The sequence below is a fragment of the Lepidochelys kempii genome, chromosome 3 (genome assembly GCF_965140265.1).
Source record: "Lepidochelys kempii isolate rLepKem1 chromosome 3, rLepKem1.hap2, whole genome shotgun sequence".
Classification (NCBI taxonomy): Eukaryota; Metazoa; Chordata; order Testudines; family Cheloniidae; genus Lepidochelys; species Lepidochelys kempii.
In genome coordinates, this window is record NC_133258.1 from 3,979,465 (window position 1) to 3,993,740 (window position 14,276).

The following is a 14,276-nucleotide window of genomic DNA, read 5'->3' on the forward strand; positions in this document are numbered from 1 at the left end:
TGGGAGTTTGGGAGCTCACACCGCCAATAACTCGCCCCGTCGAACCTTCCATCTCAGCACCACTCAGGAGCTACATATGCAGCCAACTTTGGAAATGCAGCCAACTCTGGGGTGGGAGACAGCCGCCAGCTCACTGTAAACAAATCCACTCACCGCTAGCCACCCCCTCGTGGCCAGGCATGGCATGGCAGCTCTGTCCTTTCCGTAGGGCCGCCTGGTGGATGGGTGCTCTGGGGCTGTGACTTCTGGTGACTCAGCCCCCCCTCAGTGGGGTCACCATCTCACGTCCACCGCTTCTGGCTCACCCTCTACTCTGGGTCCCTATACTGAACAGCTAACTCCACTCCTCCATCCTTTGCGGATGACACTAAGCTGAGGGGAGAGGTAGATATGCTGGAGGGTAGGGATGAGGTCCAGAGTGACCGAGACAAATTGGAGGATGGGACCAAAAGAAATCTGATGAGGTTCAACAACGACAAGTGCAGAGTCCTGTGCTTAGGACGGAAGAATCCCATGCACCGCTACAGACTAGGGACCGAATGGCTCGGCAGCAGTTCTGCAGAAAAGGACCTAGGGGTGACAGTGGACGAGCTGGATATGAGTCAGCAGTGTGCCCTTTTTGCCAAGAAGGACAATGGCATATTGGGCTGCATTAGTAGGAGCATTGCCAGCAGATCGAGGGACATGATCGTTCCCCTCTATTCGGCACTGGTGAGGTCACTTCTGGAGTATTGCGTCCAGTTTTGGGCCCCCCCTACAGAAAGGATGTGGACAAATTGGAGAGAGTCCAGCGGAGGGAATGAAAATGATGAGGGAGCTGGGGCACATGACTTACAAGGAGAGGCTGAGGGAACTGGGCGTATTTCATCTGCAGAAAAGAAGAGTGAGGGGGGATTTGATAGCAGCCTTCAACTACCTGAAGGGGGGTTCCAAAGAGGATGGAGCTCGGCTGTTCTCAGTGGTGGCAGATGACAGAACAAGAAGCAATGGTCTCAAGTTGCAGTGGGGAAGGTCTAGGTTGGATATTAGGAAACACTATTTCACTAGGAGGGTGGTGAAGCACTGGAATGGGTTCCCTAGGGAGGTGCTGGAATCTCCATCCTTAGAGGTTTTTAAGGCCTAGCTTGTCAAAGCCCTGGCTGGGATGATTTAGTCGGGGATCGGTCCTGCTTTGAGCAGGGGGTGGGACTAGATGACCTCCGGAGGTCCCTTCCAACCCTGATCTTCTAGGATTCTATGATTCCTCCACCTGTTCTGCAGTTCACCCAGGTCCCTTTCTACCGAGACTCTCAGCTTCCTCTTCCTTCTCCTCCTTTCTTGGTCAGGGTCTCTCCCAGGGCACTGTGCCTGGAGACCTTATCCTCGCTTGGCTTGGAGTCCCCCCCAGCTTTCATTCTTGTGCTGAGCTTCTGCCTGGATAAGAGCCTCCCTCCTGGGCTTTCTCACCGCTTTGCCTGGCTCTCCCTCGTTAGTGCAGCCACCTGCTTCTCTTAATGGCCAAGTGCCTGATTCCCCTCAGGGTGGCGGGCTCAGGTTGGCCTAGCCCCAGGCTGTCCAGCACATGGGGCAAGCCACCTTGTGGCTCCAAGAGTTCAAACCTGCAGCTCAGACCCCTAAGTCGCCCCCTCCAACCTGCCCTTGCTAGCTGTGACATAATGAAAAAGCTGAAAGACTGACAAGGTATGATATGGGCGCAGGAAGCTGTTAAATTGCAGCTCCCTCTCTGTATGCATGGTGTCCATACAGCATTATAAACGGGGAGGAGGTGTATCATGGGCTTCTGCAGAGACCAATGGCCAGGATACTCCGTCAGGAAGGAGCAGACTGTTACCAGGTTTCTTTGATCCCTGCCAAATCTCTGAGTCAAGCACATTTCCCACAAGCACATTGCCTCACCTTGAAGACCATCACCCCACCCCAACCCGCGCTCTACGTCACCCATCTCATTTCCTCCTGCTCCTGCACTCTGCCGAGCCCGCAGGCTCCACTGGATACAGATAATTGGGTGGCAGTCATAAGGAATAAGGCCTTTTACCAGAATTTGGCACGTAGTTTGTACCGTGGAGAAAACAGATTAATTGAAATCTGGATGGATTCAGGGGCTTTGCGTGAACATTATATCCCCGGGGCACTGCACAGGTGCCCCCGACTGCCCCACATTCTCACCGAGGCAGTGTCTAGGAACCCCAGCCCAGGGCAGAGCTCCCATGCATTGGAGGCTGGGTGGGCAAGTAACAAAGATGCCCGTCCCCACTCCAGAGAGCTCACCCTCAGAGGAAATGATGGGCATTTCAAGGGAGCCAGGATACAGGCAGGAGAAGGGGAGATGGAGAGAGAACATGCTGGGCTGATGGAGTTTTTCCCCACCCTTGTCTTACCCCTTGGCTAAATTCAAGGACTCATAGGCTTTAAGGTCAGAGGGGACCATCGGGATCATCAGAAGGGACCATTGGTTGTCTCTTTGCCTTCATCAGTTTAACCTTCTCTCTGGCTTTTCTGCCTGGCCACCCACCCTGTTGGTGCCTTTCTCACCACTGCTACAACCCTGGACTCTCTTCGTCTCCAGCTCTTCGGCCTCACCTTGAAGACCATCACCCCACCCCAACCCGCGCTCTACGTCACCCATCTCATTTCCTCCTGCTCCTGCCTTTGCTCGGTCTGCACCTCTTCATCCCTTCCTCTCACACACACTTTCATGCCTTCGCTCATGCCTGGGGGAAGTCTACCTTTTCCCTTTGCACTTGCCTTCAGACTCCGCCTCTTCCACTAGCCCTCCTCCCACCTCCTCAGAAACAGGCAACTCAATGGCCCGCTCAGTTCTTGGCTTTGTTCTGCCCATAACTTACGTGCGTTGTAAGAATCTGGGGGTGACAGTGGATCATAAACTGAACATGCGGCAACCATGTGATGCAGGTGTGAAAAAGGCTCCATCTTGGGTGTATTAACAGGCGTGTCGTATGTTAGATGAGGGTGATAAGTGTCCCGTCCTATTCAGCACTGGGGAGGCCTCAGCTGGAGCACTGTGTCCAGTTCTGGGTGCCGGACTTTAGGAAAGATGTGGGCAAATTGGAGAGAGTCCAGAGGAGAGCACAAAACTGATCCAAGATTTAGCAAACCTTACTTATGAGGAAAGGTTAAAAACACTGGACCTGATTAGTCTTGAGACAAGAGGATTGAGGGGGGACCTGATAACAGTCTTCACATCTGTTCTGGGCTGTTTTAGAGAGGATGGTGATCAATTGTTCGACATGTCCACTGAAGGTAGGACAAGAAGTACATTAGAACGGCCATATTGGGGCAGACCTATGGCCCCTCTAGCCCAGTATCCTGTCTTCTGAAAGTGGCCAATGCCAGGTGCTACAGGAGGAATGAACAGAACAGGGTAATAAGTGAGTGATCCATCCCCAGTCATCTGGATGGGCCCTTCTCCAGAATTTTGAGGGACGTTTAGATCCAGGGGTTCGGTTCAGCATTAGATAAGGGGTGAAATGTCAAGTTCAGACCCAAATTTGGATCCAATCTCCTGCTTGTCTTCACTAGATAATGAGGCCATGACCTTCAAAAGTCACATTACCTAAGAGGTTAAACATGACTTCGTTGTCAGTGTAGACGGGCACTGTGATGTTTAACACTGTGTCAGCTGCTCATGGGTAAAGCCTACTAGAACCATAGAGTTAACCAGATCACCACCCACTGACATGATGTTAAATGCCCTGGCACCCATCCACACTGAGTGCCAGTCGTGTGGGTGAAATCCTGGCCCTACTGAAGTCAGTGGGAGTTCTGCCTTTGACTTCAGCCGGGCCAGTGTTTCACCCCAGGTTAGAATCATAGAACCATAGGGCTAGAAGGGACCACAAGGGCCATCTAGTCTAACCCCCTGCCGAGATGCAAGATTTGTTGTGTCTAAAGTTAGTTAACGTGATTCCTCAAGGCTGTGTTCTAAGACAACCTAGTATTCAAACAAAGGTAGGGGATGGTGAGCTTCGAGGGTTTGGTCCTGGCCCATCTCTCGGATCAGAGCAACTGATTACTAGCAAACCTTTTCCTACAAGCCAGAGGCAGCAGTACAGTCCCTAAAGGCCCGTGAATCTCTTGGAACCCAGGTCTTCTGATCCTCTGCTGGTTTTTTGATCATGCCAGGGGCTTTATATGTTCTTTCTTTTTCTTTTCCTTTTTTGTTTGTTTGTTTGTTTGTTGAGGTCATGCTATCCTCTTAGTCTGTAAAACCATCTGTAATTATTTCTTGTAACTGCAGGATGAAGATAAAGCTGATCAGCTGCAGGTTTTTATTGCTGTTGGACTCAGTCCAGAAGCAATTCCTAATCATCCCTTGAAGAAGCTGCAAGTACCGCAGCAGCAGATGTCTTAGGCACTGTGCATTTGTCTTTTCTCCCACCCTTTGTCTTGTCTGTGTAGATTGTAATCTCTCTGGGACAGGGACTGCCTCTTTCTGTGTATCTGTGCAGTGCCCAGCACAATGGGGTCCTGATCTTGGTTGAGGTCTCTAGGAGCTTCCATAATAAAGATAAATAATAGTGATATCCTGCAGAAAGGATTCGTTGAGTCACAGAGTTTAAGACCAGAAGGGACCGTTAGATCCTCTAGTCTGAGCTGTATATCAAGACCAGAGAATTTCACCCAGTTATGTCTTCATTGAGCCCAGTAACTTGTGTTTGACTTACAGCATCTTCCAGAAAGGCAGCCATGAAGCCATCAAGATATGGAGAATCCACCACTTCCATTGGTAGTTTGTTCCATAGGGGTATCCATTGGTATGGCCAATCTGGGTACCCCCAAACAATAGCTAAGGAAGGGGAAGGTGGGAAGAGAGTAGGGTTTGGAGTGTACTAACCAGGCAATGTGCTTTGTATTTATGGTCCGTAGGGTACGGCCATGCAGCTCCAAGCACAGACGGTGGGAAAGTCTTCTGCATGTTCTACGCCCTGCTGGGGATCCCGCTCACACTCGTCATGTTCCAGAGCCTGGGTGAGAGGATCAACACCTTCGTCAAATACCTTCTGCACCGCATCAAGAAGTGCCTTGGCATGAGACGGACGGAGGTGTCCATGGCCAACATGGTCACTATTGGGTTCTTCTCCTGCATCAGCACCCTGTGCATTGGGGCCGCGGCATTTTCCTACTACGAGCACTGGAGCTTCTTCCATGCCTACTACTATTGCTTCATCACCCTCACCACCATCGGCTTCGGGGACTACGTGGCACTCCAGAAGGACGAGGCGCTGCAGACCAAACCCCAGTATGTGGCCTTCAGCTTCGTCTACATCCTGACGGGGCTGACCGTCATCGGGGCCTTCCTCAACCTGGTGGTGCTGCGCTTCATGACCATGAACGCCGAGGACGAGAAGCGGGATGCCGAGCACCGAGCGCTGCTCACCCACAACGGGCAGGCCAGCAGCGTGCACACCACGGACACCACCTCGTCCACCACCGCGGTGGGAGGGGGCGGCGGGGGCGGGGGCGGATTCCGCAACGTCTACGCGGAGGTGCTCCACTTCCAGTCCATGTGCTCATGCCTGTGGTACAAGAGCCGGGAGAAGCTGCAGTACTCCATCCCTATGATCATCCCCAGGGACCTGTCCACCTCGGACACGTGCGTGGAGCAGAGCCACTCCTCGCCTAGCCGCTACCCCAACACCCCCTCCAACAGATGCTTCTGCAACGCCCAGCGCTCGGCCATCAGCTCCGTCTCCACGGGACTGCACAGCCTCTCGGCCTTGCAGGGACTCATGAAGCGCCGCAGCTCTGTGTAACTCCCCCGCCCCTCGCCCCCCGCCCCCACCATGCACACACAACACTGAGGACCCTTCGTTTTTAATATAGAGAGGAAACTTATGGAGACCAGCAGAACCGGGTGAAGGAAAACGGTCAGATTTTATTGAGATTCAACAGACCGATTCCAAAAGGGACAGCCCGAGAGACGGGGAGTATGTTGGCTGCACAAATGTGCGTGCAGACGAGTGTGTCTGTGCGTGAGTATATGGACGTATAGCTACAGATGTACACACGTGGGGAAGCTGGGAAGCTGTCTCTAATGCTCCTTTCATTGAGAAACTCTTTTGCATCATTTTGCAACAACTCCGTGAAATGTGAAACTTGAAGCGAATACACGGATAGCTTTTGAAACAGCCAACGGAGGGGTGCGCATCGGATCGGCTCTGGTACAGGCAGATCCCGTCTACGTTTGCATCTCTCTATTTATACCTCTCTGGACTGACAGGTGGACCTAGTGTCCTCTTAGCACATCTCCCTGCCCACGCCCTGCCCTAGATAAATACCTGGGCTACGCACCCCGCTGCACTTCTAACCTCACCCCACGCTGTCCCGGTGAGCCGGACGCGCCGGTATGTCATACACTTTGGGGGTAGCTTCGCAGCTGCACTGGAGGTTAAGAGAGAGTAGATGTGTGTGTGTGTTCGTGCACACGCCCAACTTTGTACCTTTCATGCAGGTCAGTCAGTTACACACACAAAATATTCCCAGCCAAAGAAGCAAGTAGGGGTCTTGGACAGGGGCTTTCTTCCTGTTTCCATCTCCTCCTCCCCAGGAGCTTCGCTGTGTTTCTGTAAAAGATGCACTGCCAGTTTCCCAGCATCTGCCGCATACCGGCTCACAGAGTGGCCACGCAGTCATGTCTGCCTCTTAACATCACGCCATGGCCTCGGCGCTTGGCTGCATCGTTGTTACATGGCGTGACGTCAATGGCGTTGTGACATGACTCCCAACATAATCCCTTCGGTAATCCCATGGGCTGGTCCCAAATCCCATGGGACGCAGGACTGTGCTGCGACCTGCGGGGAGGTCTGGCACCAGGGACGAGTCTCTGCTCTTAGGCCAGCTGGAAAGGATTGTATGTTTTCTACTGGGGGATCAAAGCCAGAGGTGATATAAACACTGGGATCACTGACACATTGATAAGGCAGAGTGGGTCGTAACTTACACGCCATAGGGGGAGACGTAGTTGATTCTATGTCTCCGACTAGAATGGTGCCACCCTTGCTGACACCCTTTCCACCCTAGCCGCGGGTAAGTTACATCAACCACTTCTTGATGGTTCCCACCTTTGACTTTCGGATCTAAGAGCATTACTAGCCGCGGCCCACCTGCTCATTCCTCCTCCGATAGTAGTCCCTGTCCCCTCGACATCATTTGCTAACATCGGTTCAGAAAAGAAAGGGGGGATTCCAGGGCAGCAAAGCCTCCTGGTTAAAAGTCGTGGCTGCATCACCGAGCAAATCAGGCTAAGAGGGTCTTAGGCAGAAGCTTTGTATATTCCTATGCACGTGATCCTGCCACAACAAGCTGGGTGTCACGTAGCCGGCTCTCTGATTCCGGCAGGACTGGGATGGAAATCAGATCTGGGCCAGGAGGAGTCCTTTTTTAACTGGTTCTAATTCACCAAACCGCAGGTTTGTGGCTTCTTATATATCGCAGCTGAGAGGTGGTTGAAAGCTACAACAATCCTTGAAGATGAGGAGATAGGCACCTCCTCTTGCATTTGGGCCAGCACCCCCTAAACCAAACCAGTGTATCCATCCATGTCAGGAAAGCGTAGAGACCCGCCCTAGACAGTGCAAGACGAGCCTGGAAAATAAAAGCGACCGACCCTTTCTGTTTATTATTTAATACAACCCTGTTGTGTTCTGAAGAAGGGTGTATCTGCTCCATGGCTGATAGTGTCTAGGTCTCTTCCGTGGTGAGCAATAATGAAATGGGAGTGGGTGTTATGGACAAGTTTCTGTATCTAGCCATTTACGCATGGGTGGCTAACAAAACCATCTGTCTTCCCGAGTCTTAGCCACAAAGGGATGGGAATTGCACGTCGCTGGGCTGGGGAGACTTTCCTCCTAAGACGCTTGACGTTGAGTCCGGAGAAGCGGCTGCTGTGGCCTCCCCTTACATTTGGTTCTGCTCCGAAAAGGGACGGTCCAAAAGCACTCACTTCAGTGCTGCCCTTCCTCGTGGGATCTGGGTTCTTTCCTTCTCCCACATCAACGACCGCAATAGTTCAAGCGTTCGGTTGATGGTGAAAGAACAAATTCCAACCCCCCTCCTCGACAGCTGTATTTGCTCTGCTGGGCTCATGGGAATAAAGCATATATTTCCCACCATCTACCGCAGATAGGACTCTGGGCTACCCCGGTGGAGCAAATCTGATGGGTAAGAAGGGGCTGTTTTTACATAGCTATGCTCCTTTTCATGACCACAACTGCATTTTCATACGAACTCTGAGCAAGGGATCTGCAGGTAAGATCTGCTGCTACTTTGTGGCTGGCGGAGAAGAGTCGGGACTCGAGTGGGTGGGGCTACCGCATTCACACAGAGGGTTGCCACGTCCCCTTTTCTCCTCCCACACCCGCATCTGGGGAGTACCTCCCCGGTGCCGACTCTCAATATGCAACTTGTGCAGGGAAGCAGCTGCCACGGGGGTGAGGCTGGGGCAGGCAGGGCTCTGGTAATTGTTTGTGGGCGCCCCATGGCATTGGGTGCCTTTCTTTCCCTTTCACAAGAAGAAGAGTTGATCAGAAATTCTGTACCTAGGTCATTTCTTCAGTTCAGTTGCCGATCTCCTGCTCAGCTTTTGTCCCCGTTGCTCCGTCCGGCAGTGGCAACGCGAGATGTCTGGGTCAGGAGGACCGCAATGGACAAACGCAGCACAGGGCAGGTGAGGCGGGAACCATCCCAAACACGACCCCAAGAGCTGATGCCCCCCAACAGGTGGAAGGCTCCATCCAAGTGCCAAGGAGTGCCATGGGGGGGATGGGCAGGGCGGAGAGGGAGGACTGCTTCGGTTACCGCCCGTCTCCTGTGGCTAAGGGTTAATGAAAGGCACCCTGGCTTTGGGGAGAAGCAGCCTGCCCTCCCCTCAGGCAGGTTCGCCCGCCCTTGCCTCTCCTTTCTGCACTCTGATCTCAATCCCATCATCAGCATAACCCAGGGGAGATCTTAGCCTCAGGGGTAGCCGCTGCTGGGCTGGAGAGGGCTCTGGGCAGGCAGGGGAGGGAATCATAATGTCAGTCGTTCCCAGGGACAGAGTCTGGCATGGGATCAAAGGCCCCTGGCGGGACAGGAAGCTGTGAGGATGCCAGGAGCAGCCCGCAGCCTCGCCCAGGATTTACCACCCCCCTGCACATCTCAAAGCAAGGTGGGGGCTGCGGTGACATCCTGCCCCTCCCAGTGAGCCGAGGGCTTAAAGAGGCAGCAGTAAAGACGGATGGGCCCCAAATTTGACCTGCCTTTCCCCCTTCCCCTGATTTGTTTCTCTCTTTGCACATTTCTTCCTGCTGAGGATCTCAAAGAGCTTCACAGATGTTAATGGGCTGAGCCTGCCAGCCCCACTCCGGGGCGGGGACGGGTCATTTGCCCCGTCCGACCCAAGGGAAACGCGAGGGGGCAGAGCGAGGTTATGTGGCTTGCCCAAGGCTGAAGGGAAGGTCAAGTAATAATGTGGAAACATACCCCAGCAGGTCTGAACAGCTGGTTCCCTGCCTGACTGGGGCCCAGCACCTGTTCATGGGCCCTCGGCACCCGGAGCGCCCATTAACACCTCTGTGTCAGCACTTAGGCTGGCTCAGGGACGGAGGGAAGGTGGCTCACGCTCTCCCAGTCCTGGGGCAGTCATGGCCCCCAGTGCAAGCTGGGACAGCCCTGAGGGTGTGCTACCCTGTGCCCCTTCCTCAGTGGCTCCTATCGGTCACAAAATACCCACGACGTAAGAATCCCCAGGCCAAACCTCCACTTGCATTTGTCCACTCCCCACCCCTGACATGCTCCTATTCTGGGGCTCCCTTTGAAGTGGTGTAGAGATGGTGGAACCGGCTCTGCATCGGGCACGTGGAGACCACTTGCATGGGGGAATTCCCTGGGAGGCAGTTCACCCCTGGCCTCCAGCCCCTTTGTGCCAAGCCAGCTGTTGGGCAGGTGTGACTGCAGCCTCCAGGGTGCTGAGAACATGCAGGTCCCATGGCTCCTTTTGCCAGATCCGGGGAATTCCTTCTTCCAGTTCCGTTGCTCAGCTTTTTCCGAACGAAAACTGTGAAATAGACGCGTCAAATGAGAGAAAGCCTTGGCTCCAGACAGGCCATTTTTGATACGTCGCACAAATGAGAAACTTCATTTTCCTCAATAAAAAAATGATAAGGTTCCGCAATACAAACGATCCACAACCCCTCCCCCCCACCCGAGTTAGGGGAGAGAGATTGCCCACGAGATTCATTTCAAAACGTAGCCAAATAATATGTCCCCAAAAGTTCCAGGGTGAAATCCTGGCCCTCCCTGACATCAGTGGGCTTTTTGCCATTGATTTCAATGGTGCCAGCATTTTACCCCACATTGGGCCAGTCTTCATATCTTCTTCTTTCGACACAGATGCTTCCACTGAGGTTTCATCCCAGAGTGTGTCTGTTTGTCCCACGTACTGCAGCACAGAAGGCCAAAAACAAAACCAATTCCCCAAGTCATAATCAAGGGGAGCAAGGCAACGAGAAATCTGTCTCAGTTCTCTGTGAGGCACTGCCCAAATGCACTGCTGCATCACAGAGACCTCTCTGTCCAGGACGTGCATTAAAGAGCTAGCAAGCCACGCTTCAGTGCACTTGCTAAACTAAAATTGACAACAAGCAGTCAAGTCCTATCAACCCTACATCGGCAAACAAGTGTGCACAGCCCAGCACTCCTGCGCAACTCCAGTCTAAACAAGTGTGTATGGCCCAGTGCTCAGGAGCAACCCTGCAATAACAATCCCTAAGGAGAGGGAAACGACCCTGAAAGGAAACAAGCTTCTGTTTCGTGTTCCCTGTGCCAATGCATTATCCATGCATCTTGCTGCAGAGAAAAGGCGGGGGGGAGATACCAAGTCCACAGCTGGACCAGAAGTGCCCAGAGTTGAGGGTGGATTTAGACCTGAGGGGCTGGTTCAGCCCATTCTAAACTTAGAGTTCAAGCACAAAGTTCAGACCCAGATCTCAGGGCTATTAGGATCCCAGGTTTTGGTCCAGCAATGGGGGTGGCCTTTCGGGGTATGTCTATACTGCAATGTAAGCCCATGCTTGAGCCCTGGCTCCAGGCTAACCCCCTTTGGGTCTATACTGCAACCGTGCTAACCCAGGGCTCGGACCCAGGGCATGGCAGCTCCCAACAAATGCAGATAAGGTCAGCTTGTAGGTAAGAATGTATGGGCTGGCCCTAGGGTAAACAGAGATCGTCTATCAGAGAGGTCGCCGTGTTAGTCTGGATCTGTAAAAGCGGCAAAGAGTCCTGTGGCACCTTATAGACTAGAATCATAGAATCATAGAATATCAGGGTTGGAAGGGACCCCAGAAGGTCATCTAGTCCAACCCCCTGCTCAAAGCAGGACCAATTCCCAGTTAAATCATCAACTAACAGACGTATTGGAGCGTGCGCTTTCGTGGGTGAATACCCACTTCGTCGGATGCCTGCAGTGGAAATTTCCAGAGGCAGGTATAAATATGCAGGCAAGAATCAGGCTCGGGATAACGAGGTTAGTTCAATCAGGGAGGTTGAGGCCCTCTTCTAGCAGTGGAGGTGTGAACACCAAGGGAGGAGAAACAGCTTGTGTAGTTGGCGAGCCAGTCACAGTCTTTGTTTAATCCTGAGCTGATGGGGTCAAATTTGCAAATGAACTGAAGCTCAGCAGTTTCTCTTTGAAGTCTGGTCCTGAAGTCTTTTTGCTGTAGGATGGCCGCCTTTACATCTGCTAGTGTGTGTCCAGCGAGGTTGAAGTGTTCTCCTACAGGTTTTTGTATAGTTGTCACGGAGTCCCTGGGCGATGCTCTGGAACTGCTCCCCGTGAAGCCAGTCAGGACTCTGGGGCAGTCGCCTTTCTGGGAGCAGCCTGTCTGCAGGACAATCAACTCACACAGCTTCCACCTTCCTGGGTCTGACCTCGGAGCATTCAGCATCCTCTGCCCCTCCGTGCGCTTCCCCCAGCGAGTCCGCTCAGGCGGGGCTCCTGAGGAAGCCAGAGGGTCCTGCCCCCCAACTCCGCAGTCAGACGGGACTCTCAGCCAGCCAGTAAAACAGAGGTTTATTAGATGACAGGAACATGGTCTAAAACAGAGCTTGTCGGTGCAGAGAACAGGACCCCTCAGCTGGGTCCATTTTGGGGGGCAGTGAGCCAGACAACCACGTCTGCCCTTCACTCCATGTCCCAGCCAGCCCCAAACTGAAACTCCCTCCAGCCCCCCCTCCTCTGGGCTTTGTTCCTTTCCTGGGCCAGGTGGTCACCTCATTCCTTTGTTCTCCAACCCTTCAGCTTTCACCTTGCAGGAGGGGAAGGGCCCAGGCCATCAGTTGCCAGGAAACAGGGTGTCGGCCATTCTCTGTGTCCAGACCCCTGCACATACCTGCCCTCTAGGGCTCTGCAATGATCATACACCCTTACCCCACCCCCTAGATACTTAAGAACTGCATAGGGGAAACTGAGGCACCCCCACAATATTCAGAGGAAACATTAAGAACAGTCTCACTTCGTCACATTGCCGTTCCTAATATCTGCTTTGGGTCCATTTATCCTTTTACGTAGGGCGATTTATCAAGTGATCCATCCCCTGTCGTCCGCTCCCAGGTTCTGGCAGTCAGAGGTTTAGGGAAACCCAGAGCATAGGGTTGTGTCCCTGACAATCTTAGCTACAGATTTTCTTATAGACAATAGCTATAGACAATCTTAGCTGTAGCCACTGATGCACTGATCCTCCATGAACTTATCTTGTGTCACTGGAATCTGGTATGCAGCTTGCCCTTAAAAGCAAGATGCAGTCAAACAGGCTGATGTACTGCATAAACCCTGACTATAAGGGTGCGGTCGGAGCGGGGACAGCAGGCAGAGGTGGAAACCCTCATCGGTAAAGGTGCATATTTATGGAAAAGGTAAAGGAGGGGGAGGGAGATCAGTGGCACTTGGCTTCCTGGGGGAAACTGGTTTTTGCCTAAAAAATGGAAGCTACTGCTTTACACACGCACACACACACATGGACGGGGAGAGCACACACAAAGCTCAAACTATGGAGGGGAAAAGGGAAACATTTTGGACACAATTTTTTAACAACAACAAAAAAGAAAAGAAATCTAGACTGGTTTTCACCAAACCACCTGAAAAACTGTCACTGGGGGAGCCCAGGCTCTGCCCGGATAAGAAGCTCCATGGGCAATGAGATAAGGCAGAAGTAGTTTGTGCCCAGGGCTCCAACCCCCAGCTCGGTGCAAGGCAGCTGCAGAGCATTTGGGCGTTCTACGTGGGTGCACGTAGAGAGCCGTCTGGTTTCATTTTCCTGCCAAGTGTTTTGCAAAGCAAAAGCAAAATCTCTCGTCCCTCTCACCTTCCCTGACCCCTTCTTCCCAATCGATAGTCTCCCGAGTTCCATCCCTCCACAGACACCAAAGCCATGAGCAGAGATCATATTCGGGACCTTCTGCACCCAAAGCACAGCGCTCTGCCTCCTTGGGCAAAAGGCGCCCCTCTGCTAGCTGCGAGTCCATAGCAGGCTCTTATAACTGTTGGCACCTCCAGGGCGGGACACGGTAACACGCACTAAGCAGCGGATTCCCCACACTGGTGATTTTATAACTTGAGATAGCTGGGTTAGCGGTGACAAACAATGTAACACAACTGTTCCCAGAGCAGCATTTTCAAAGCACGAGCCAAACCCATGTCTCACCTTTTAATGAATGAAAAATGTGTTTCTAATACTTGATGACATGTACATACTGTTAGATATGAGAAGATATTTATTATAGATGAAGGTATATTCATCATATCTCTATAAATATATAAATATCGATCGTAAAGGAGCATTTGGGGGGAATTTGGAACGGGTTTTAATGACTCTGGGACGTTTTCTCTTAGCATCTTTCTCATCTTTAGACATGGAGAGAGTTAAACACCGTCAGACAAAGGTTATCTGTTTCTCATGCCAAAGCATATTTGTACTGCTGTTTTACTTTCATTATAGAGAGAAATAAAGTCTGATTCAAAGCTCAGCGTTGCTTCTGCCTTTTCTTCTCAAGGGACAATCTGGATTATATTCAGATTACTTATGAGTCTTTGCACTACTGTTGCAGCCCTAATTGAGATCACAGCCTCATTGTGCTAGGTCAGGGTGTGCAAACTTTTTGGCCCAAGGGCCACATCTGGGTATGGAAATTGTATGGCGGGACATGAATGCTCACAGGATGGGGAGGTGGGGAGGGCTCTGGCTGGGGGTGCGGTCTCAGGGGTGGGGCCAGAAATGAGGAGT

The 14,276-nt window shown here is 52.3% G+C and overlaps 1 protein-coding gene across 1 annotated transcript in view; it reads left to right on the forward strand.

Moving 5' to 3' along the window:
- The window catches only part of KCNK3 (potassium two pore domain channel subfamily K member 3), a 77,644-nt gene extending 63,625 nt beyond the window's left edge, over window positions 1-14,019 (forward strand). Inside the window, exon 2 of the mRNA XM_073335530.1 lies at window positions 4,888-14,019. Within this exon, the coding sequence (XP_073191631.1) occupies window positions 4,888-5,774 (887 nt within the window). The 3' untranslated portion in view covers window positions 5,775-14,019. The remainder of the gene's footprint in view (window positions 1-4,887) is intronic.
- The last annotated feature ends 257 nt before the right edge of the window (window positions 14,020-14,276 follow it).